This window comes from Papaver somniferum, chromosome 4, assembly GCF_003573695.1.
Source record: "Papaver somniferum cultivar HN1 chromosome 4, ASM357369v1, whole genome shotgun sequence".
NCBI classification, from domain to species: domain Eukaryota; kingdom Viridiplantae; phylum Streptophyta; class Magnoliopsida; order Ranunculales; family Papaveraceae; genus Papaver; species Papaver somniferum.
Window position 1 is genome coordinate 148,576,858 of NC_039361.1, and position 26,290 is coordinate 148,603,147.

The following is a 26,290-nucleotide window of genomic DNA, read 5'->3' on the forward strand; positions in this document are numbered from 1 at the left end:
AAATCAAAATTGACTGAGGTTGACTAAGGGTTTGAATTTCGCTTGACCATATCACTTTCTCCCGACTTCTAGTCTGGATTGGTTGGTACTATTTTCTAATAATCAGGTTGCTCTGGCACGACCCTCGAATCGAAACACCATTCCGTTACCAGTAAAGTACTCCTAGGACCCACAGTCAAAGTTGGACCCACCACCAAACTCAGAGGAAATCCAGGATATTATCCTATCCAGAGGATTACATTATCAGCTCCTTTGAGAGATTCCTGAGTGAGCAGACTCTTTGTTTTCTTCATCACTGAAAAATTCATGGCATTCTCAACAATTGTATCTTCTCCAGTCTGTTTCCACACTCAAAATCAAACCCATAATTTCCCTTTATCAAACAACAAACGCAGAATTAACAAACCCTTAATCACACAAACAAAAGCACTCCCACCATTATCAACAGCAACAGATGTCTCAGCCATTACAACTACCTTCGACAGTACAACACTTGCAGTACTTGGTGGTGGTTCAATTGCTGCATTAGCTGCAATTTTATCGATTGCAGACCCCGAAAAGCGACGACAACTTCAAGCAGAAGAAGTTGGTGGTGGTGATAAAGAAGTTGTAAGAGAGTATTTCAATAGTACTGGGTTTCAGAGATGGAAGAAGATTTATGGTGAGACTGATGATGTTAATAAAGTTCAGCTTGATATCAGATTGGGACATTCTAAAACTGTCGAAAATGTTATGAAGATTTTAACTGAAGATAGGTCTCTTGAAGGTGTTACTGTTTGTGATGCTGGTTGTGGTACTGGTTGTTTGTCTATTCCTTTAGCTAAACAAGGTGCCATTGTTTATTCCAGTGATATTTCTGCTGCTATGGTTTCTGAAGCTGAGAAACAGGTAATTTCACAGTAATTATGAACTTTCTAATTTTGTGTCGAATGAATGGACGGAGATTCTAAACATGTAGGCATATTTAGAATGTACAATACTACAACGTCATCTTAATTAAGGGCATATTTAGAATGTACAATGCCATCCTTTACCGGCTTGATCGACCTGTTGAACTGAATCTTTCTGCAAATTGCATTATATAGAGGGGTTTGGTTTTCGTAATTTTGAACTGACTTCTAGCATTACATTGTAATTTTTGCCCAAACCCTTGAATCCAAGTTCTGCGCATTTAGCAGGATATCATCTGTAGATACTGGCTGTCCTCTTTTGTTTAAATTCGATCATTTGCATTGTTTTGTAGGCAAAAGAAGAGCTTTTGGGAGGGAGCAGTGATGGGTCATCAGTAGTGCCAGTGTTGCCAAAGTTTACAGTGAGTGATTTAGAGAGTTTGGATGGGAAATATGACACAGTTGTTTGCTTAGACGTATTGATACATTACCCACAAAGTAAAGCGGATGGGATGATTGCGCATTTAGCATCATTAGCTGAAAAACGACTGATACTGAGTTTTGCGCCTAAGACATATTACTATGATATATTGAAGAGAATAGGTGAGCTGTTTCCTGGGCCATCAAAGGCGACGAGAGCATACCTACATAGAGAGGAAGATATAGAAAGAGCTCTACAGAAGGCTGGGTGGAAAGTAAATAAAAAAGGATTCACTAATACGCAGTTTTACTTCGCCAATTTGATCGAAGCTGTTCCTGCCTAAATACATTAGGTACAGGTCTGTAGTTCTCATGTATGTACTTGTACTTTTACTTTATACTTTGTTTTTGTAACTGTTTCTCCTCGGATTCCTTTGTTCGTTAAGTTGAAATGAAAAAGGATTAAAATGTACTACATTGTGAAAAGGTGAAATATATAATTTAGTTAGAGAATTTTCAGCTACAAAGTTGTTCATCTGGATGATAATGCATGAGTTGGAGAAGAGTGTTATTTCATATGAACGATATTATCCAGGTAATGATGACATGAGTTATTCCTTTCATCACTGATAGTGGTTCTCAACTGTGTTGATCACGATTTTACTATTTACAGTTCTCAACTAGTTGTTTCTTTTTTCTAATTTGCGTTTTACTGTCACCTTTAGTATTTGTGCCCCAAATCAAAACCATGTTATGTTATAAAAAATTGTTAGGTTTTTGTTTGAGCACCAGAACACGAATGAACTTAGATGCATAAGTATAACTTTTGGTATCGTCTCTTAAAGCATTTTTTTAGAACGAAAAAAGAATTGCTTTCATTCATTATCATACTTCGGCATTTTGTTTTTAATACAATGTTACATATAAATGAGACTCGAAAGATTACAAACTCTCATGAAAAATTAAACCCAAACTAAAAGAATGGAAGCTTTGACATCATTTTCATGTCTTTGATTGCCGCATTTTTTTGTTTTCTTGGTTCATCGGAAAAATATTTCACTTTTGTGAACTTCACTGAATGTAGTTATTAATTGCTGACAACAATCTTCAATCTTATAATGTCCAGAACTCCACTCCACACTGCCAGTATGCAGTTTACATCACTGGTGTATTGTTGCTGCTGCTGGGGGTGATTGTTCAGTCCACTTCCACACTTTTAGATCACCATTTCCATCCCCAGTAAAAAATAAACCACCAGGAGCAGTTTGAATAGCTCGAATCTCCTCTTTGGCATAAATTTTTCCTCCTTCCGTAAACAATGGCAGGTCATAGAGACGAGCGGTGTTGTCATTGCATGAGCATATCAACACAGGTTTTCCTTGTGCATCAGGCATCCCAGAGAGCGCTAGCAAACCATGTTCTTCACGGTTGTAAATGACTTCCAACTTTCCACTCTCGGTAAGAGCCCAGACCTTCATTGTTTTGTCCAGAGAACATGACAATAAATACTGATCCCAGCAAAGAACAGACATTACAACTGATGTGTGATCTGTCAGAGTATGAATGCACTGTAATGTCTCAAGTTCCCACACCCTTATTGTGTTATCCATGGATCCAGAGTAGAGTCTATTAGCGCCTATGACTAACGTAAGAACAGATGCACCATGACCCTTAAGAGCAGCAGCAGGCTCAAAACCATTGGTTGCGGCAACAAATTTCCAGACCAATATGCTACCATCCTGTGTTGCAGCAAATAGCATTTCATTTCCCACAACCAAGGCATAAACTTGTCCAGATGGACCACCAAGACTGAGTTCCCTATTAGTTTGAGTATTCCAAGCCTTGACACAATTCTTAATTCCAACAAAGACCCAGGGTCCTTCACTGATGACACACCCAACTTCAGATCCAAGGTTAATTACAGCAGAACAGTGGCCAGTTTGACAGTCCCAGACCCGAACGGTTCCATCTTTGCTACCAGAATATAATTTTAATTTGTTAGTCCCTGTTGGTAAAGCAATCCCGCTAATGACCTTCTCCTTCTCGTGTCCAGCAAGTTGCGCCAACATTGTGAAATCATCACCGGCAAACCACGGATGCAAGAATTTGCAACTTTCACCGAAAGAACATTCATTATCCATCCAATATTTGCAAATCGTCTTTCCATTAACTGCTCCACCTTGATCATGATCCCTGCCCCAATATGAAGGCGGTGCTCGATTGTAGGTATTCTGTTTTCTTCGCTGAAATGAGCAGGAACCAGAGAAATTCCCCTGATCTGAAGGTTGTTGTATCCTGATGTTGCTACTTGATTGTGGCAGCTCACTGTGGCGATACTGACACGGATTGCTTGTACATCTGCCTGCCTTCCAATATTTGCATACTATATCTTTTGTTGGAACTCCTCTTTCTCCTGCAGGTCTATTGTGTATCCTCTTCCTACTATCGAAATCCCATAGCTTTACTGATTTCGATCGGCGGTAGTTGAATTAACCTTGACGGAATGAAAAGATTGAACCTTTTGATATGTAAGAGGGAAAAGAAAATAAAATAAGCCCCAAAATCTCTGGTTAATCGCTCCCGCACTGTACTTAAACGAAGAACGGGAAGTGAAACTAATTTCGGCAAGTCAAGCGCCTTGCATCTATTTATTGAGGTGGAAGCGTGTGTTAAAATACAAGTAAGCCCTTTCTCAGATTAAGCAACTTTCCATATCTTGACGCCCGTAGATTAGAAGTAGGTTTTCCTATTTACCACTCAACTTTTCCTATTTGCCACTCACATAAACCATCATCCCCATTCATTTATCCTATTTACCAATCATATATATGGGGGGAAAACGTTTGCAGCCCAAAAATAATAATTTTAAAACCCACCATTTATATTGTTTATATGAGTAACCCTAGAATTAGTTAAAATAAAATATGATTATAAATATGAGGAGGGATCCCCTCACACTTTTATTATCACACTATCTCACACGTTGGACGTCATTTTTACGAAGTAAAATCAAACCGTAACGGATTTGAAGCTAATACTTTGGGAATATGTTACTATTACGCTCTTCTTTCTTACCGAAAATGAGCGTATTTGGAAACATATAACACCATCATCTACTACTTTGAAAATGAACCGTTGAAAATCTGCGGATTTCTGGCCGTCGAAATTAAGAATGGTAGATTGTAAGGTTTTGTATTTCGGAATGAGCTCATTTTTAATAGGCATGTACAACTTGGTAAGAGGAACATATCTTCAAAATATTAGCTTCAAATTCGTTACAATTTGGTTTTTATTCACAAAAATAATGTCCAACGTGTGAGATAGTGTTATCATAAAAATGTGAAGGGATCATTCTTCTATAAATATAACCTTATACTTAAATAAATAAATAAATAAATATCCTACTTTATTTTATTTTTAAAAGTAGGTATTGATAAATGGTTAATTTCTAAAAATCTTCCTAAAATAACTCAATTTTCATATATATTTTGGTTTACGGGTGTTGATGATTGGACAATTCGTAATATCCTCCTAAAATAAATTACATCCTTCCCTTATCTCTACTTTCTTTTTTCACTTTTTGCTTTGCCATATAATCAGATTTTCACCCAAGAAAATAGGTAATAGATTGTCTACGTACCATGATATTTTGAGTTTTCACCTAATAAATATGTGATAGATTAGAGTGGACTTTCTTAAACGGTTCGGGTTCTCGGAAAAATTTCATCCACTTATTTCACAATGTATCTCTACAGCTCATATTGAAGTCATGTTGAACGGTACTCCTACTCTAGCATTCACTCCTACTCGTGGTATTCGGCAAGGTGATCCTTTATCACCTTACCTCTTTATCCTAGCAATTGAGTCGTTCTCAAGATTTTTAGTTTATCGTGAGAAAACTGGTCAGTTGATAGGTATGAAAATTTCTCGCTCAGCACCAAAGATTAACCATCTGCTTTTTGCAGATGATTGTCTTTTGTTTTGCGAAGCTAATGACTCCCAAGTTCAAAAACTGCTACATGTGATTCACCAGTTTTCTCTATGCTCAGGACAGCTGATTAACTTCAATAAATCAGCTGTATATTTTAGTTCTAATCTTGACCCCGAGGTTTGTCAATCTATTAGTGGTACTTTACGGGTCAGATATCTTAATATTTCAGATGAGAAGTACTTCAGATTACCCTTCTTTGTGGGCGGGAAAAAGCGTACCCCTTTTTCTATTCTTTGTGAAAAATGGACCACAGATTTTCCAATTGGAACGGTAGCAATATGTCTGAAGCAGCTAGATCCGCGATGATCAAGAATGTCTCGAATGCGATACCAATTCATCACATGACAAGTTTCAAACTACCTGATGTTATTAGCAAAAACATGAGCTATAAACAACACATTTCTCGAGAAATAAAAAAACTTACAGAGGAAACCACATTATTACATGGAGAAGAACTCAGAAACCGAAAGAAGAATGAGGCTTAGATTTCGAGATATGCACATCTTTAATAGAGTTTTACTCGCGAAATCAGCATGAAAACTTTGTTCTGATACTGATTCTATGATGGCCAAATCTCTTCAGGCAAAATATTTTCCATATGGAGATCTCTTTAATTTGAAGAATAAGTCTAACTCCACCTGGTCATGAAGAAGCTTAATTTCTGAGTTTGGGTTTGTTCAAAAAACAGTTGTTGGTGTATGAATGGTAAGAAGATTTTAATTTGGAAACACAGATGGATTCAAGCATTCCCGAATCCTCTTGTTCCAAAACAAGGTTGTTATTCACATCAACAATACAAATATGTGCACCAATGTTTTAATCATGATAGTTCTTGGGATATTAATACCCTTCAAGAGTTATTTGAGCTCAGCATAGTCAGCATTGTATCTGGTATTCAGATTCACAACACTCAAGAAGACAGGCTAGTATGGTTACTTGAAAGAAATGGTACTTTCTTAGTAAAATCTTCCTATAGAAAAATGTATGAAGAACAGAATGTTTCATAATCTGTGGGGCCAAGACTGATCAAAATCTACAAACATTGTAGAAACTTCCTTTACTGCCAGGATTCGACAATTCTTATGGAAAGATGTTTCAATCCTTCTCCCAACAAGGGACATTCTGAGCATAAAAATACCTGGAGTTGGATCTGTTTGTCCTTTCTGTGAACAAGTGCAAGAAACTCCAGCTCATATTCTAATGAAGTGTAACTTAGCAAGGATAGTTTGGTTTTCTATCTCTGTTTGGTCTTCAAATGATTCTATCTCCTTATCTGATTGGATAAGAAGTTGGTTTGATGATCTCCATGCAAGAAAGATTACGAAAGGTGAAATTTGGAAAAGGGATATTATCGCGTGGTGCTTATGGACGGATAGATGCGATAAAGCTTTTTAGAATGTTAAATCATGTCCTGAAAGAACTATTTTAAGATCTCGTAGCTTCATCAATGAACATTTGGCACAAAGAAGCATGACTCATATTAATATTAATAGGGTATGTCGATGGCTCTTACTTAAACTCTAATAAAACTGGTGGGATTTGTCTAATAATTCGAAATTTTGCAGGTGCTCAGCAAGTAGCAAGGTGCATCTACCCGAGGGGAATTAGAAATGCAGAGCAAGCGGAATGCATGGGACTGTGGGAAGCTGTGAATTGGGCTCAAAGGCTAAATATGGAGAAAGTGCATTTTGAACTTGATGCAAGGAAAGTGGTGGAAGCGGTCAACAATAATTCTTTAATAGATTGGCAATTACTCAACATAATTAAAGATATTCAAAGTTTTTTTAGTAGTTTTAACTCTTGGAAATTTTATTACATTCCTAAAGAGGGTAATAAAGTAGCAGACATTCTCTCTAAGTTAGCTAGAGGAAATGCTTTATCTGTATCTCGGTCTAAATCTTTTCCTGTAGAGATTAGAGTACAACTTTGTGAGGATAAAACTCATGTACTAACCTAAATTCTTTTCAATACATCATCTTTCATTTCAAATGCAAATATGTGAAAAGAAGAGGGTACCCAAATATACCTCAATCTAAAACTTTTCCTACCTATAAGTCCTTTCTCCGAAAGTGATTTTCTATGGACTGAGTCGAGACAATCCAACTAATCGGTTCACACTTCGTGTGATCGTATATAGATACGAGATCGAGACAACACAACAACGAAGTATGTTTACTTGATAAAAAATTTCGGACTTAACCAAACACAATAGGATTCACTTATCAAGTAAATAGGAATTAACATTTGTGTGATTTACTTTAAATTATAATGAAGACAATTATAATTGCGTAAAATAAAAGTAAATGACACAACAAGATTTTGTTAACGAGGAAACCGCAAATGCAGAAAAACCTCGGGACCTAGTCCAGAATTGAATACTCTCAGTATTAAGCTGCTACACAAAATTAGACCAACTTCGTATAGTTGAGACCAAGTAACTAAACCTATAGTTCACCTAGTTCCGCCTGTATTCCCACGCCTCCAACTTATAAATAAGTCACGTACTTGGTTCAATTCCTTTGGTTCGTATTCCAAACAGTAAAGGAACAACAAATATGTTTGGTATCAAGTCTCTTCAACCAAGTGATATGAGTCGGACAAAGGCTCTTCTGTTTATCTTAACATAAACTCCTTCATCAGGTCCTTAGATCTATCTTATGTTCAATTACCAAAGTAATCGTTAAGATTTTGCAATCAACACTCTTAATTCAAAGAATTGTGTTGATGCTGATCTACTAAATTAATCAATCCAATTCTATCACAAGGATAAAATCGATTATTAATTGGATCCTCTTTTTACCAAAACAAGTATTGTGCCCACCAAAGATTATGAACTCACAAATCAGAAATCTTCAATATCTTCTTCGTCTTCAAATATTCTTAGATCTTCAATAAACACCTACACACAATCACTTGAATCTCTTGTGATCATTCACACACAGAATGGAGTCTGTTAACAATAGATTATCACAAGATCGTCTTTAGAACTAACAACAGTCTAAAATCCCTGTCGAACCTCTGAACTAGTTTGAGTGAATCTTATATCATAAGATAAGATCCTCAAGCATAAACAAACTAGGTGCAACCAAAGTTCCACCACCGTAGTCAATCAAATCAATGAAAATAAAAGATAAACCATAATTATCTAGTTTCCCACCAACGGTACTGACTAGAGATTCTCAATCCCAAAGAAGACTTTAAACCGAGCGGCCGTAAGAGATTTCGCCTAATTAGGTTACTCTCCTCTCCGAATAGGAGGCTTCACCAGTAGCAGGACAACAAGAGGTAGTTTGCTGTTACGAAGGATTAGTTTTCCAGAAATGCAAACTTCAGTATTTATAGACTAGGAAGTTTGGACACCAAGGAATTTCCAAAACCGAAAATATTCTCAAGATATTCATTAAATCACAAATTCGGTTTCCATAATTCCTGGAAATGCTCTGTCTAAAAATAATGATCGAAATCTCTCAGAAAACCTTTAATTAGTAAATGCACGTTACTAATTCTTATTTTCCTAAAAATGAAATTAATAACCTTAATTAAAAGATTCTTAACTTATTTATGTTTCGATCCTGGGATTCTCTTCCCTTAGATATTAAGGAATAACTTTGAAAAATTAAATAATAAACATTCACAGTACGTGTTCAAAGTATGTCGACATCCTAACTTTGTAAGTTCTCTTTCATAATTACAACCTTGAAACCGATTTGCCACACTTCCAAACAAGTTTAGAATTGGTTCATCTGACTTTCAAGAACCATGCGATTGATCAAATAACATTCAATCACAAATCATGGGTAAACGGTTCTACAAAAAAAAAATCGGTTCTACCTCCATGTGAGTACTGTGCATAGTCACACTAGCTTTCCAAAATTCGGTTGATTAGGTACTAGGATCGGTTCCCCACATATATATGGTATCTAACTTGAATGTGTTGCACATGTCCATAGGATCGGTACCCCTTTATGTTATAAACCTGTTGCACCTCATACAAGGATCGGTTCCCCTTTGTGATGTACTGCACCTCTTACTAGGATCGGTTCCCCTTTTCCCACTTTTGGTCAGACATAAAATCACAAACCCGATCATACCATCTCAGGTGATTACTAAAGATCGTTTCACTAATAAAAGTCATACCAATACATAAGTCAGGCCTTTGTGAATAGTTTTACCAAGAACACAAACAAGTCATGAACGGTTCTACTAAATTACACATATTGGATGTTCACAAGATATGCAATGAATAACAATCCCAATAACGCCTGGCGATTTCCTTTTCGATTCACAAACAAGTTTATGAACTTACTTCCTTAGAACACATTGTTCCCTAGGATGAAATCCTCACCTCATACCCATACATAATCACAATAGAATTCAAATGATTATGGCGATGTTTTATCTACAAAGTTTAATGCTTAAGCAATAAACCTCGTGTTGTATTCCTTAATACTATGTCTATCTAGAGTTCAAATATGCTTCGCATTTTTGTTTTCAATATGCACGACTTGAAAGATACGTTAGGGAATGAAACAGTTCAAGACAAATATCACTAACCTCAAGTGGAAGGATGATTGTTGTCGTTGTAGCTCCTTGATTCTTCACATATTCAAGTCTTCGCAATACTTGTAATGTCTCATATCCTAATACTTTCAAGCTAACCTATACGAAGTTGACTCTAGTACATAATCATGCGACTCTTAACATGAGTTTTGATTCACTAAAATATGACAACTAAACTTGACATACCAACACTTGGTGGGTTCAACCGAGCTATGCTCTAACAATCGCCCCTTTTGTCAATTTTAGTGAAAAAACTCTTACATCATATGGATAAACAAATTACCATAATTCATTACACATACGCTTGATTCCCGAATCCAACAACACAGTAAAACCGCTTACATTCAATCCTTGAAAATGACGCTGTTGACATTATAATAACAAAGCTAATACTCCCCCCTAAGGAAGATAGGTAGATATTCAATCCGCACGTCTTTGTTATACCACTTCATATGATATGTTACTCCCCCTTAGTCTGTGCTTTCACTCTTTCGTTTAGATAAACGTTTAAGCACCAATGTTCTTTTCCTTAGCGATACCAATCAATATAAAATAAATGCCAGTATCACTTGTTTACTCCATATATTTCTCCCCCTTTTTGTCACAAAATGACAAAGAAACGAAAAAATAAAGGACAACATGAAAAGAATCTTACAAATCTCAAAATAGACTTGCAACATGTAGAGTTAGGCACGAGGGTTCCACACACCATGTTCTGATAACCAATATCAAAACCAAAACTACAAGTAGTTTTATTTTTTATCTTATCAAGGAAACAATTGTCCGAAACAATTTTTCCACTTTAGTTTATCAAACCAAAAATCAACTAAATACCTTAGTTCCTTTGCTAAACCGATTTACAAATACAATCGCTTATTCGATAAGACCAAAATAAAGATAACTCTATTTTTCTCATCAGGTTCTAATTATCCATAAACTTAGACCTTTCAATTTTAAACAAGACAAGTACTAGGTTAGTTAACTAGCATTTCTTGTTAAAGCATTCTATTAGACTTGAATAACCGAAACCTCACTTCGGTAAGTCTAACTAAGATCATAATAAACTTAGTTTCTCTTATCCGGAATCGAATTGGACTAAACAACTCATCCCGTAAACCTTTTATTTCGTTAAGCGATAAATAATTCATACAAACCAAATACATCAACTTGCATAATTATTCACCTCAACCAGAAGCAATTGAAACAACATAGACATTAAAGCACCGCAATTGCACCGAAATTTTGTAAGCCTAAACAAATTGATACCACACAATAAAGCAAGATACCAATAGTTTTTCTTAACCGGAACCAATTGAATCACACATACATCCATACACACATAATGGAATAAACATCAATTTTACCGAAATTTTGTTAAGCAAAAGCAATAAATATATATAAAATAAATTCAGGCTTTTGCTTAAACCGGAAAACAATTAACTAACAAGATTGTTACCTACAATTTCGCATCCACTTCTCCAATAAGTTTGCATCTTCGTCCAGGGAGAATTGATATCGAAATACCATCATGTTGTCATCCTTATGCAAAAACAAAAGAATAACAACAAGCAACCTTTACCAGAGAAAGGTTGAAAATCGGTTTTAATAATTGCAAGCAAAATTTGAAAACTGTCGAAACACATATGCCTTTATGCGAAACCAAACCGATTCAACATATTGTGACTTTTTCACATATTGTTTCTATCAGAACCCTTCATGATTCTTTGATAAAGCCTACCAACATGGGATAGAACTTAATCCTGCTAAATCAAAAAGTCACCCAAACCACAAGGGTTCACAATATATGAGATCGAATATTGAGGTAGTAAAACCAAAATCAAACATCCCATAAACATACATAGCAACAAAATAATAGCATTCAAGCACAGGCTATGTAAACCGAAAACTATCACAAGAAAATTATAAATCAAATAATTTTATTCATAATAGTTTTATTCATAATAGACCAATACAATCATTGAAAGAAATCAAAAATTGATGTCTATTTTTCATTTTTGAAACTCTAAAATCGACCTTTTAGAGCTTTTCCTCCAAAACTGAAGCCGGATTAGCAGATTTTACCAGATTCCAATCATCTTTTATGATCACAAGTCTTGATTCAAGACTAACAACATAGTCATTGACTTCTTTAACTTCCTTTCGCAAATCCTTTTCCATATTCCTTACTTCACATAAAATTAGATCTAACTTTAGTGAGAGATTCTTGAGAAGATTATCATTGAGAGAAAAGATCTCTTCATTAGGAACATCATGTTGAAGTTCTGGAGATGAATCAGAATTGCCATCAGAAGACTCGAGACGAAGTTTCTTGTTAGGAAACAATATAGTCCAGACCTTTTCGGTTTTGCGAGAGTTGCAACTAGAGGTAGACATTTTGTCAGAACTCTATGAAAATGAAGTAAGAGATCTTACCTCTTATAAGCTCTAGAAATTTTTCTCAAAGATCTTTGAGAATATTATTTTAATTAAAATCATAACCGAAAAATCAAATTTTAGAAATATTTTTATCAAATATTTACATATATATCCTTAATGTATACTTTCAAGGGTAACAAGTAAGGATCCATGATAACCGTCTAGGCTATCACAATTTGGTTGTTGAATTTTCTTCCTTTGAAGATTTCAACAATGATTTTGAGCATTTAGATTCACTTCTTAATCTCATTGTGATATCTTGATGCTCGAATAGCTTATTCTCTTGTTTCGAAGAGACCTTTGACCTAAACTTAGATCTTGATTTTTTGGTTTTATACAGTTCTCTCTTTGTTTACATTCCCTTTGAAAATGCCCACTTTGCTTGCACAAGAAGCAAACACTATAAAAATTATGATCTCTGGATTTAGATCTTACATATTTGTTTGGTCTTACCTTCTTGTCTCTTGAAGCTTTCATACATGATGATTTTTCCAACCAATAGAGTCTATCTCTCAGTTTCTGATTTTCTGCTTTTAACTTCCTGATCTCATCTTGACAATATTGAATATCAGAGATGAATTTAGACACTTGCACTTTTTCAGAGCATTGAGTAACTTCAATTTTTTTCAGTTGCTTGTTAAATTTTTCTTTATCATTCAGAAAACTCTGTTTGAGTTGATCAAGCGATGAATTTATTTCAACAATGTCAGATTTAAGAAGATGAGTTCTTTTATCTTTACATGGAAATAACTCCTCGAAAATTGAAGGGGTAAACTCTTCGTGAGTGTCTATAGATGGAAGATTATCAGATTCATAGACTTATGCAATGGTTGCGACATGATCTATCTCATCAACTTGATCATTCTCATTAGGACAACAATCAAGTGTGGCAGTGTAAGCTTTTATTTTCCACTATGTGTCCTTGGTTGGACAATCTGGAGAAATATGGCCAAAACCTATACACTTGTAGCGTTGAGGAATAATATTATCATCATCCCAGATGTCTTCACGCTTATGTGAAGGAACATGTTTTCCTTTTGTCATAGATGGTTCTATTTTTCTATGTCTCAACAATTTCTTAAATCGTTGAGTGATAAGAGACAAATGATGATTTAATTCAGCTTCATCTTTAGTGGATTGATCTTCTTGATCTACAAAGTTTTCCGAATATTGAGTCGCAACATTTTTAAAAGCTTTGTAGGACAGATTGTCTTTTTGTTTAGACAAATTTTCTTGATCAAATATCTTCAGTTTACCAACTAGTGAACTTCTAGATAGAGACGAAAGATCATTCGCTTCAATGATTGCATTTTTTTTGGAATCGTATCTAGATGGTAATGATCTGAGAATTTTGCATACTGTATCCTTTTCAGAAATAGTCTTTCCAAGAGAGAAAGAACCATTGATTATTCCAGATAGTCTAAAATGAATCTCTTGAAAGGTATCATTGTCATCCATTCGAAAATTTTCCCAATCATACATAAGAGTTTGAAGTATAGCTTCTTTCTCTGATGTATTTCCTTCGAATACGATCTGAAGATTATCCCAAGCTTCTTTGAAAGTTTGACATGTTGAAACATGATGTTGTAAATCCCGACTTACAACATGAATAATCACATTTAAACCATCTGAATTCTGCTTAGCAAAAGACTTTTATTCGTTTGAAAAATCCACTAAGCGTTTAGGCTCAGTTTCCGAATTTTCTACCATTGGGTAATTGTAACCATCGACGACTAATATCCATGTATTAAAGTCTCGTGATTGAAGAAAAGATCTCATAGCAGATTTCCACCATAGATAGCTTGTTCCGTCAAATCTTGGCAGTACGTTAATTGAAGTCGATTCATGTGAACTCGAGTTCTTTCTTATAGGTTGGATCGCACCAAACACAGATTGTCAGATCTTTTCGTGTTTTCCTGCTCATATACCAATTGAAAAGACGAGGGTACCCAGATATACCTCAATCTAAAACTTTTCTTACCTATAAGTCCTTTCTCCGAAAGTGATTTTCTATGGACTGAGTCAAGACAATGCAACTAATCGATTCACACTTCGTGTGATCGTCTATGGATATGAAATCGAGACAATACAACAACGAAGTATGTTTACTTGATAAAAAGGTTCGGACTTAACAAAACACAATAGGATTCACTTATCAAGTAAATAGGAATTAACGTTTGTGTGATTTACTTTAAACTATAATAAAGACAATTATAATTGCGAAAATAAAGGTAAATGACACAGCAATATTTTGTTAATGAGGAAACCGCAAATGCAGAAAAACCCCAGGACCTAGTCCAGAATTGAGTAGTCTCAAGATTAAGCCGCTACACAAAATTACACCAACTTTGTATAGTTGAGACCAAGCAACTAAACCTATAGTTCACCTAGTTCCGTGTGTATTCCCACGCCTCCAACTTATAAATAAGTCATGTACTTGGATCAATTCCTTTGGTTCGTATTCCAAACAGTAAAGGAACAACAAATAAGTTTGGTATCAACTCTCTTCAACCAAGTGATATGAGTCGGACAAAGGCTCCTCTGTTTATCTTAACATAAACTCTTTCGTCAAGTCCTTAGATCTATCTTATGTTCAATTACCAAAGTAATCGTTAAGATCAATCAACACTCTTAATCCAAAGAATTGGGTTGATGCCTATCTACTAAATTAATCAATCCAATTCTATCACAAGGATAAAACAGATTATTAATTGGATCCTCTTTTTACCGAAACAAGTTCTGTGCACACCAAAGATTATGAACTCACAAATCATATATCTTCAATATATTCTTCGTCTTCAAATCTTCTTAGATCTTCAATAAACACCTGCACACAATCACTTGAATATCTTGTGATCAATCACGCACAGAATGGAGTCTGTTAACAATGGATTATCACAAGAACATCTTTAGAACTAACAACAGTCTAAATATCTCTGTCGAAACTCTGAACTAGTTTGAGTGAATATTATATCAGAAGAGAAAATCCTCAAGCATAAACAAACTAGGTGCAATCAAATTTCAACCACCGTTAGTCAATCAAATCAATGAAAACAAAAGATAAACCACAATTATCTAGTTTCCCACCAATGGTATTGACTAGAGCATCTCAATCCCAAAGAAGACTTTAAACCGAGCGTCCGTAAGAGATTTCGCCTAATTAGGTTACTCTCCTCTCCGAATAGGCGGCTTCACCAGTAGCAGCACAACAAGAGGTAATTTGTTGTTACGAAGGATTAGTTTGCTAGAAATGCAAAGTTCAGTATTTATAGACTAAGAAGTTTGGACACCAAGGAATTTCCAAAACCGAAAATATTCTCAAGATATTCATTAAAGAACAAATTCGGTTTCCATAATTCCTGGAAATGCTCTGTCCAAAAATAATAATCGAAATCTGTCAGAAAACCTTAATTAGTAAATGCATATTACTAATTCTTATTTTCATAAAAATGAAATTAATAACCTTAATTAAAATATTCTTAACTTATTTATGTTTCGATCCTGGGATTCTCTTCCCTTAGCTATTAAGGAATAACTTTGAACAATTAAATAATAACATTCACAGTACGTGTTCAAAGTATGTCGACATCCTAACTTTGTAAGTTCTCTTTCATACTTACAACCATGAAACCGATTTTCCACACTTCCAAAAAAGTTTGTAATTGGTTCATCTGACTTTCAAGAACTATGCGATTGATCAAATAACATTCAATCAAAAATCATAGGTTTTAACGGTTATACCAAAACAAGTTTCGGTTCTACCTCCATGTGAGTACTGTGCATAGTCACACTAGCTTTCAAAAATTAGATTGACTAGGTACTAGGATCCGTTCCCCACATATATATGGTATCTAACTTGAATGTGTTGCACATGTCCATTGGATCGGTTCCCCTTTTCCTAAAAACGTGTTGCACATTTCCCTAGGATCGGTTCCTCTTTCTGCTATAAACCTGTTGCACCTCATACAAGGATCGGTTCCCCTTTGTGATGTACTGCACCTCTTACTAGGATCGGTTCCCCTTTTCCCAGTTTTGGTCAGACATAAAATCACAAACCTGATCATACCATCTCAGGTAATTACTTAAGATCGGTTTCACTAATAAAAGTCATACCAATACATAAGTCAGGCCTTTGTGAATAGTTTTACCAAGAACACAAACAAGTCATGAACGGTTCTACTAAATCATACATATTGTATGTTCACAAGATATGAAATGAATAACAATCCCAATAACGCCTGTCGATTTCCTTTTCGATCACAAACAAGTTTATGAACTTACTTCCTTAGAACACATGTAAACATTGTTCCCTAGGATGAAATCCTCACCTCATACCCATACATAATCACAATAGCATTCAAATGATTATGGCGATGTCTTATCTACAAAGTTTAATGCTTAAGCAATAAACCTCGTGTTGTATTCCTTAATACTATGTCTATCTAGAGTTCAAATATGCTTCGCATCAATATGCACGACTTGAAAGATACGTTAGGGAATGAAACAGTTCAAGACAAATATCACTAACCTCAAGTGGAAGGATGATTGTTGTCATTGTAGATCCTTGATTCTTCACATCTTTAAGTCTTCGCAATACTTGTAATGTCTCATATCCTAATACTTTCAAGCTAACTTATACGAAGTTGACTCTAGTACATAATCAAGCGACTCTTAACATGAGTTTTGATTCACTAAAATATGACAACCAAACTTGACATACCAACACTTGGTGGGTTCAACCGAGCTATGCTCTAATAATATGTGTATTAAATATATAAATCTTACTAACTGATTAACAAAATGAAAAGGTGTATACGGATCCTTTGTCATTCAGATTAGTATGCTTCTGCTCTTCAATTCATCCAATAGCCAATTCCTACGTTTCTCGCACTTTTCGAGTAGTTTGTTTGCTTCGCAGCATCAATTTCTGTATCCATAGTTGTAACTTGCAAAGAAGAATTCTGTTCAAGGGTATAAAGCATTCAATTAAGATCCTAAAGAATCGGATCTAGCTAATATGGTATAACACCTTATCATAATCGTAGGCCGTTATATCTACTGACCAGTAGAAATTTTATTCTCCATTAATTGTGTAAGAAAAATAAAGGGTATTTTAGACATGAAAATAATATGAAAATTTAAAATAATTCTAAAACTTACTAATTTCAACCGAAAGATTTATTATTTGGATTTAAGATATATATTATCTTAATGGTGGGTTTCTAGAAGAAAGAGAGTTCATCTTCGGGTTTCACATAAATTTTCACATTTTAAAATATCCTAAACACTACCTCATGGATTTTTGTTTACACCCAACAATAACGTTACTCAATAGTTTAACAAAGTAAAATCAAAGTTCAAAATTATTTCTTCTTTTTCATCTCCACCTTCACCATTTTTGTTATTTCATATACTGTTCCGCACTGACCTCCACCTTCATCAGTTTTCTTATTTCATATAAAAAGAAAATCCTGGATAAAGAAAGTTCATGGTCGTCATATACTGGACGACCCATCGAGGCTATAATAATTATATTATTTGCGACCGATCATAATTATTCTAATAAAAATGACTACAAATTCAAAATTTATAAATCTACAGTCATCCAATTCTAGACTACTAATACTGTTAGAGACAGTCGTAGTCTGAACGACTATGAAGTTCGGTAGTAGTTCATTTTTGGACGACTACGGCTGTTCTCAAAAATAACATTCTTTTCTTCCTCTTTACAGTGAATATGTAATCTGAAATTCCTTCATCCGTAAATTGAATACGTCCATAATTGATTAAAACATTAAATATTACCCATCAACATAAATAATTAAATTAAATACTCTTATTAATTTTGATATATTTTAAACAAATAAGAATCATAAAATTACACCACATTTGTTGATTAAGATTTAACATAATTTTGTGGATATTCTATTTATCTAATAAGGTTTGGATATTTTGTCTAAAATTTTAACAGTAAAATCTTCTATAATAAGGAAAGGTTAACGAAAAGAAAAATGTGTACCATAACTAACCGTAAATTTAACCTAGGGTTAATATTTTTTTATTGGGGTAGAAGAAAAATCCATGATTATTTCCTTTTCTAATAGTAGGGAGATTCGAGAATCAATTTTTTTTACGTGTAATTGTTTTTTCTGTGCTCCTATATTACATAAAGTAAACACTTTTTTGTTAGTTTTACTACCACTCCATGATGTTTTTTGGTTCTTATTCAACGGTAATGAAGTTGGTTTACTCATACTGCATCCATTTGCTGAGTTCCATATATCTCCAAGCAAGAAATGCCAAGCATTCCGGTGATCACTCGCTTGAATTGTAGTCTTGCATGGGTCTATCATTGCTGCTTTTACTGGTGATACAAGAGCACCACTTGTCCATCCTCGAGTGTAAAGAAGGTGTGAGAATAAATAATTTTGACAAGGGCTTAGGGTTTCGGAAAGGCCTCTTATAAATACACTAGTGGATCCAATCTATCACTCATATTTTTATGTGCCATTTTTCATATCCCTGCCTCTCTGGTTTCAATCTCTTCCGGATCTCCAAAAACACTTTCAATTTGATTTTTCTTCGGCAAGGAATGATGGCTTACGATATTCATATTCTTGAATCTATATGCAAAATCAAAGATGTCATAAAAATAACATTCTTTTCTTCCTCTTTAGAGTGAATATGTAATCTGAAATTCCTTCATTCATAAATTGAATACGCCCAAAATTGAGTAAAACATTAAATATTACCCATCAACATAATAATTAAATTAGTTACTTTTATTAACTTTGATAAATTTTTAACAAATAAGAATAGTAAAATTACACCACATTTGTTGATTATGATTTAACATAATTTTGTTAGATGTTCTATTTATCTAATAAGGTTTGGATATTTTGTCCAAAATTTTTAACAGTAAAATCTTCCATAATAAGGAAAGATTAACAAAAAGAAAAATGTGTACCATAACTAACCGGAAATCTAACCTAGGGTTAATAGTTTTTTATTGGGTTTCTAATGAAAATGAGGAGGAAGAAGAAGAAGAATGGATGAAGAAGAAGAAGAAGAAGGAACGTGGTAATAGTTGGAACCTAGAAGAGCTACTTTTTTTTATTTTGAGGGAGGTGGAAAATATGAAAAGCGTGGGTGGAAAGTAGATGAAACCTAGAAGTAAGTCATTTTTATATCTTGAATTTTCAGTTTGCTAATATGAAGCGCTAACTTGGAGGATGACTGTTACAAGGGGACCGATTTTTTCAAGTCGCCAGAATAAAATAAAAATGATATTGTTAGAGCATAGATCGGTTGAACTCACCAAGCATTGGTATGTCAAGTTTGGTTGTCATATTTTAGTGTGTCAAAACTCATCTAAAGTCGCTTGATTATATACTAGAGTCAACTTCGTTTAGGTTAGACTACAAAGTCTAGGAATGTGGAGATATACAAGTATTACTACGAAGACCTGAAGAATGTGAAGAAGAAGCGAACTACAACGAAAACATCATCCTTCCTCTTGAGGTTAGTAATATTGACTTGAACTTTTTCAATCCTGACGTATCTTTCAAGTCGTGTTATATTGAAAACATAACTGCGAAGCTGTGTATACTGTACATATTGTATGATACTTTAGTGATGTGACATGGTCATATTTGTATGATCATAGTATTAGGGAATTATACCACGAAGTATAACGCTTATCTTTTAAACTTCATAGATATGACATCGACATAATCTTGTATATACTGTTATGATTATGTGAATGGGTTATGGTGAAGATTTCATCCTAAGAAACAATGTTTTACATTCGTTTAAAGGAAGTACATTCATGAACTTGACTTATGAATCGAAAGGGAAATTATTAGGCTTATTGGTACAGTTATTCATTGCAAATCTCTGTATTACCAATATATGTAAGATGGTAGAATCGATCGTACCTTTGTTATGTATGTTGGCATAACTAATCACAATGCCCGACTTATGATTTGGTATGACTAGTTTCTATTAATTGGTGTAACCGATCCTAAGTAATCACCATGAGATGGTATGACCGATATTTGTAATTGGTGTGACTAGTCCTAGTAATTGGTGTGACCGATCAAAGAGTGTTGTGTAATCGATCCTTGTAATTGGTAACTGGTCCTGGTAATTGGTGTAGCCAGTCCTGGTAATTGGTGTAATTAATCCTGGTAACTGGTGTGACCGATCACAAGCAATACCATGAGAATATGGTAAACGGTTCTGGTAATTGATGTAACGGATCCTGGTAACTGATGTAACCGGTCCTGGTAATTTGTGTGACCGATCACAAGTATTTCCATATTGGGGTATAACTGATCCTAGTGATTGGTAGAACCGATTGAACCCAAGTATGTGATTTGATATTTGATCAATCATATAGTAGTCTTGGAATACAGGTGAACCAATTGTAATATGCATTTACTGATTGGAGATCTTCTATTAAGAGATTTTGGAAAATTTGGACAAGCATTTATTGGAATTAAGAAAACCGAATTTTGTTATTCATTGCATATCTTGAGAATATTTTTGGTTTTGGAAATTCCTTGGTGTCCAAACATCCTTGGTCTATAAATACCTAAGTTTGCATTTCAATCAAACTATCCTTAGGACCAGGCAAAATTCATTCTTGTTGTTTCTGGTGGAGCCGTCTTTCGGATAGGAAAGTATCCTAATTAGGTGAAATCTCTTACGACCGCTCATTTAAAGACTTCTGTGTGATCAAGAAGCTCTACGAGTACTGTTCGTGGGAAACTAGATAATCGCAGTGTTATTAGTTTTCGACTGATTTGATTGACTAACGGTTGTTGAAACTTTGATTGCACTTAGTTTGTTTATTCATGAGAATCTTCTCTTCTCATATAAGATTCACTCAAACTAGATCGAAGCAACGATGAGATCTTTAGAACTATTTGTAGATCTAAAGATATCTTGTGATAATCCATTGTTAACAGACCCCATTCTGTGTGTGATTGATCACAAGAGATTCAAGTGGTGGTGTGCAGATTTTTATTGAAGATTAAAGAAGATTTGAATACGAAGAAGATTTCTTATTAGTTCTCATATCTTTGTGTGCGCACAAACCTTGATCGAATGGGATCCAACTAGAATCAGATTTATTTAATTGATTAGTTGTGTGACATCGGCATCACTTTATAGTTTCTTATTGGGATCTATATTGATTTATTGCGAATCTAAACTTGAATACTTTTGTATTATTAGATTAAACGGAAGAGCCTTTGCGTATGACTTGAGATATCTTTATGTTGAAAGAATTGAAAGAGTTGATACCAAACAGATTTTTTGTTCCTTTACTGTTTGGAATACGATCCAAAAGAATTGTTCCAGTGCGTGCACTCATTGAAGTCGAAGCGCAGGGATACTGAGGAAACTAAGTGAACTAGGGGTAGTTTCTTGGTCTCAACTATATGAAGTTGGTGTATATTTTGTATAGCGGCTTAATTATGAGAGTATTCAATTCTGGACTAGGTCCTGGGGTTTTTTGCATTTGCAGTTTCCTCGTTAACAAAATCTTGCTGTGTATTTTACTTTTCTATTTCCGCAATTATAATTGTTTATTACAATTAAAAGTAAAATACACAAACGTTAACTCCGCATTACTTGATAATGATCTTATAGAGTTCGGTTAAGTCCGAACCTATTATCAAGTAACATACTTTGTTGTCGTATTGTCTCGATCTTGTATCCATAGTCAATCACACAAGTTATCTTGTTGTTGTATTGTCTCGATCTCGTATCCATAGACAATCATACGAAGTGTGAACCGATTAGTTGTATTGCCTCGACTTTGTCCATAGGCGCTCACTTTCAGTAGAGGACTTATAGGTTGAAACTAAAAGATTGTGGTGTATTAGGGTACCCTTTTCTTTTCAGATATTAACAAACAACACTTATGATGTGGGGTACTTTATACCCGGTTTTCTTCTTTCCGTCCTATTTAATTCACCAAAGGATTACGATTCATGATCATGGGTTTTTGTTGATTTTTATGGTGATGGAAATACTTGTTTGATAAGTGATCAATTTGCTCGCTAGAGTTAGTGTTGTGATTAGGGCAAAATCTACAACCGGGATTTTTCTGGTTGAAGTTACTCTCAAATCTAAAAAAAAAACACATGTTTAACTGTTTATTTTTATTAGGCCTACGGTTTCGGCCTACTTCTGATTAGTGTCTTATATTATGTAGTTTTAGGTATTCAACACAGGGTTCTTAGCTTGTATGTTCCCAGGAAATAACTTTAAAATATCATTAATGTGTTTCTGTGTTTTAAAACTTTTAAAACTTTAAAACATCATTGGTATATAGTATGACTTCTGTTATCCATGTATCACTTCCTAAAAAAAATAAAATTGGTTCATTTGTTATTTGTTGATTTTTGGATAATTGCATGGTGACAATTGATTAAACATTGAAATCATCGGTAACATTTAATAACAGTCAACATATAATATAACTTGTGTGGATGATGATGGGTGTTTTTATCTAACAAATTCAAATTTTAGAACATGCAAGATAATTTGAATATATCTGTAATCGCTTAATTAACGAAATTTTGTAGTTTACTTGTAACGAACAAATGTAATGTTATGTACCTGAAGGTACAATTATAAGGAAAGATGCAACTACATACAGTACCTCTCTTCCAACAATGGATGAGCCTCTAATTCATTCAATCAAATATTTCTTACTGAGTTCTTAGCAATCATTTTCTTTTAAGGAACTACCCAGCAGCTAATCAACTTCTGTCAACAACTCCAGCTGTTGGATACAAGAAAGTAAAGATTACCCTAATTCTATTCTTAAGCTAGACACCCAAAACAAATAACAACTAGGATAAAACATCCCAATAAGATAGTACATGGGTCTAGGTACATGACAATACCCTCTCTATTTAAACATACTTTTCCTCAAGTATGAAGTTAGGAAATTGAGCCTGAATGTGGTGTACATCTTCCCAAGTAGCATCTTCAGGGGGAGAATTGGTCCATTGAATCAATACCTGTGGTGCAGGTCTGTCACCAATGAGATAAGTTCTGTGATCCAAGACTGCTACTAGAGCCACAATGAATGTTCCATTAGTATCTACCAGTGGAAATGTAGAGACTGTAGTAGCATGTACACCAATCTTTTTTTTTAATTGAGACACATGAAAGACTAGGTGTATCCTGGAGTCAACTGAAAGATTGAGTTTGTAAGCAACATTACCTATTCTCTGCAAAATCTCAAAGGGACCATAATACTTGGAAGATAACTTGAAGTTTTTCCTCAGAGCCACAGAAGACTTCCTGTAAGGCTGAAGCTTCAAAAACACCAAGTCTCCAACTGCAAACTCCCTGTCCACTCTAGTCTTATCTGCAAATATCTTCATTCTATCTTGAGATTGAAGGAGATCCTCCTTAAGAATCTGGAGCATGTGATCTCTCTTGGCCATGTAATCTTGTACAGCTGCAACAAAAGTGGTAGCCTTGGTTGGAAAGGCTAAGTGAGGAGGCAAGTAGCCATACAAGGCCTGAAAAGGTGACATCTTTAGGATAGAATGATAATTAGTGTTGAACCACCATTCAACAAGAGCCATCCATGAGTACCAATTCTTTGGAGAGGAACCAGTCATGCATATGAGGTATTGTTCTAGACAAGCATTAGTACTCTCTTTCTGGCCATCTGTTTGTGGGTGATAAGAGGTACTGAGATGAATGGTAGTCCCTAATGACTTAAACAACTCATGCCAAAATTGGCTGACAAAAATCTTGTCTCTATCTGAGATTATAGAAGTAGGGAGACCATGTAACTTAAATACTTGCTGTAGAAATTCCTTGGCCACTGAACTAGCAGTAAATGGATGAGCCAAGGCAATGAAATGGCTGTATCTGGTGAGCATGTCCACCACTACCAGAATCACATTTTTCTTGTTTGAAAGAGGCAGACCTTCAATAAAGTCCATGGATATATGTTGCCATGCTGTATTAGGAATTGGGAGAGGTTGTAAAAGGCCAGTAGGGTGTAATATCTCTCCCTTATTGCTCTGAAAAACACCACATTCAGCCACAAACTGTAGGATATGCTATTTCATTCTGGGCCAATAGAAATAAGCTTTTTCTCTGTTATAAGTACCTGTCATACCTGAATGACCTCGTACTGATGATGAATGCACAAAATGCATTATAGAGGATCTGATGTCATTGCTGGAGTCAATGTAAAGTCTTCCTTTGCACCTGAGGATACCAGAATGGAGAGAAAAATGCTTGTCATCAGGATTGATTAACAGTTGAGAGAAAAGTTGTTGTACTGTGGTATCATCTTTGTAACTGCTGAGGATATCTTGTGTCCATTGTGGTTACACCATTGACATGGCTAGGCACTCAGAAGCAACATGAGGGATTCTGGAAAGGGCATAGCAGCTTTATTGTCAAGACCCTTTTTTATATTTAATAACATAATCAAACCCAAGCAATTTCATCAGCCATTTTTGTTATAGAACTGAAGTAATTCTTTGTGCCATGAAAAACTTTAAGCTTTGATGATCAGTGTGAATTATGAACTTATTATTGGACAAGTAGTGCTTCCATTTCTGTACTTCCATCACAATGGCCAACAACTCCTTCTCATAAGTGGAAAAGGCCAAAGCTTTAGGACCCAATGCTTTACTATAGAATGCAATAGGTTTGCCTAACTGCATAAGAAAAACTCCAACACTAGTTGAGCAAGCATCTGTTTCTAGAACAAAGGGCTTAGAAAAATCAGGTAGAGCCAAGACTGGTGCAGTCACCATAGCTTGTTTAAGGCTCATGAAGGCATCTAAAGCTGCAGATGACCAAGTAAAAGAATTCTTTTTAAGCATATCTGTCAGAGGCTTGCTGATGAGGCCATACCCTTTAATAAATCTTCTATAATAACATGTAAGACCCAAGAAGCCCCTTAATTGTTTAAATGTAGATGGAGTAGGCCAACTAATCATGGCTGCAATTTTATCTGAGTCAGCAGCAACCCCTTCTGCAGTGATCAAGTGACCCAAATAGTCTAGTTGTGGCTGACCAAAACAACATTTAGACATATTAGCAAACAAGGAGTGTTGTCTCAATAATGACAAGGTCTGAGATAGGTGGACAATGTGTTCTTCCAATGAATTGTTATAAATCAAAATATCATCAAAGAAGACCAAAATGAATTTCCTCAAAAAGGGTTGGAAAATAGAGTTCATGAGGACTTGGAAAGTGGCTGGGGCATTAGTCAACCCAAAGGGCATGACTCTGAATTCATAATGGACATGATGGATTCTAAAGGCAGTTTTATGAATGTCAGGAAGATGCATCAAAATATGGTGATAGCCTGATCTCAGATCAATTTTTGAAAAAATGACAGCACCATTGAGTTCATCTAGAAGCTCCTCAATCAGTGGAATGGGAAACTTATCTTTCACTGTCATCTCATTAAGCTTTCTGTAATCCACACAGAATCTCCAAGAGCTGCAAAAAGGCTGTGACTATTTTGAATAAGACCAGAATCTAGCATCTCCTGAACCAGTTTCTCTACTATGGATTTTTATACATAAGGACATCTGTAGGGTCTCTGAGAGGTTGGTTCTGAGTTAGGATGCAAAGGAATTTTATGGTCCAATACTCTATTAGGAGGCAGAGAAGTAGGGGTATCAAAAACATCTGTGAAGCTAGATAAAACAGAAGTAATTTCAGGGGGTACTGGTGATAAGGGTCTAGAAAAGAGAGACAGAGAGAAATTGACCAATAAGAGCTGGTGTTTTACTCTTAATAAACTTCCTGATAGAAGACCCACTTAACATGCGCAAAGAAGCAGTAGTAGAACTCCCATGTAAGGTAATTTTGTGGCCAAGATGGACAAAAGAAAGTTTTAATTGAGCCATATTAAAAGTCACATCACCTAACTGTTTCAGCCAATCAACACCTAATACCATGTCACACCCTCCTAAGGGAAAAACCC

General features: G+C 35.0%; 2 protein-coding genes across 2 annotated transcripts; one reads left to right on the forward strand and one right to left on the reverse strand.

Moving 5' to 3' along the window:
- The first annotated feature begins 252 nt into the window (after nucleotides 1-252).
- Nucleotides 253-1,833, forward strand: LOC113271534 (magnesium protoporphyrin IX methyltransferase, chloroplastic-like). Its single transcript, XM_026521428.1, has 2 exons — nucleotides 253-888; nucleotides 1,244-1,833. The coding sequence occupies exons 1-2, from the start codon at nucleotides 307-309 to the stop codon at nucleotides 1,652-1,654; spliced, it is 993 nt and encodes a 330-aa protein (XP_026377213.1). The 5' UTR covers nucleotides 253-306; the 3' UTR covers nucleotides 1,655-1,833.
- A 351-nt stretch (nucleotides 1,834-2,184) lies between these two features.
- LOC113274348 (zinc finger CCCH domain-containing protein 17-like) lies at nucleotides 2,185-3,799 on the reverse strand (the record flags this gene model as incomplete). The annotated part of the gene is made up of 1 exon (XM_026523760.1): nucleotides 2,185-3,799. A coding segment is annotated over one exon (1,329 nt), but the record flags the coding sequence as incomplete, so codon positions are not given.
- Nucleotides 3,800-26,290: the final 22,491 nt, after the last annotated feature.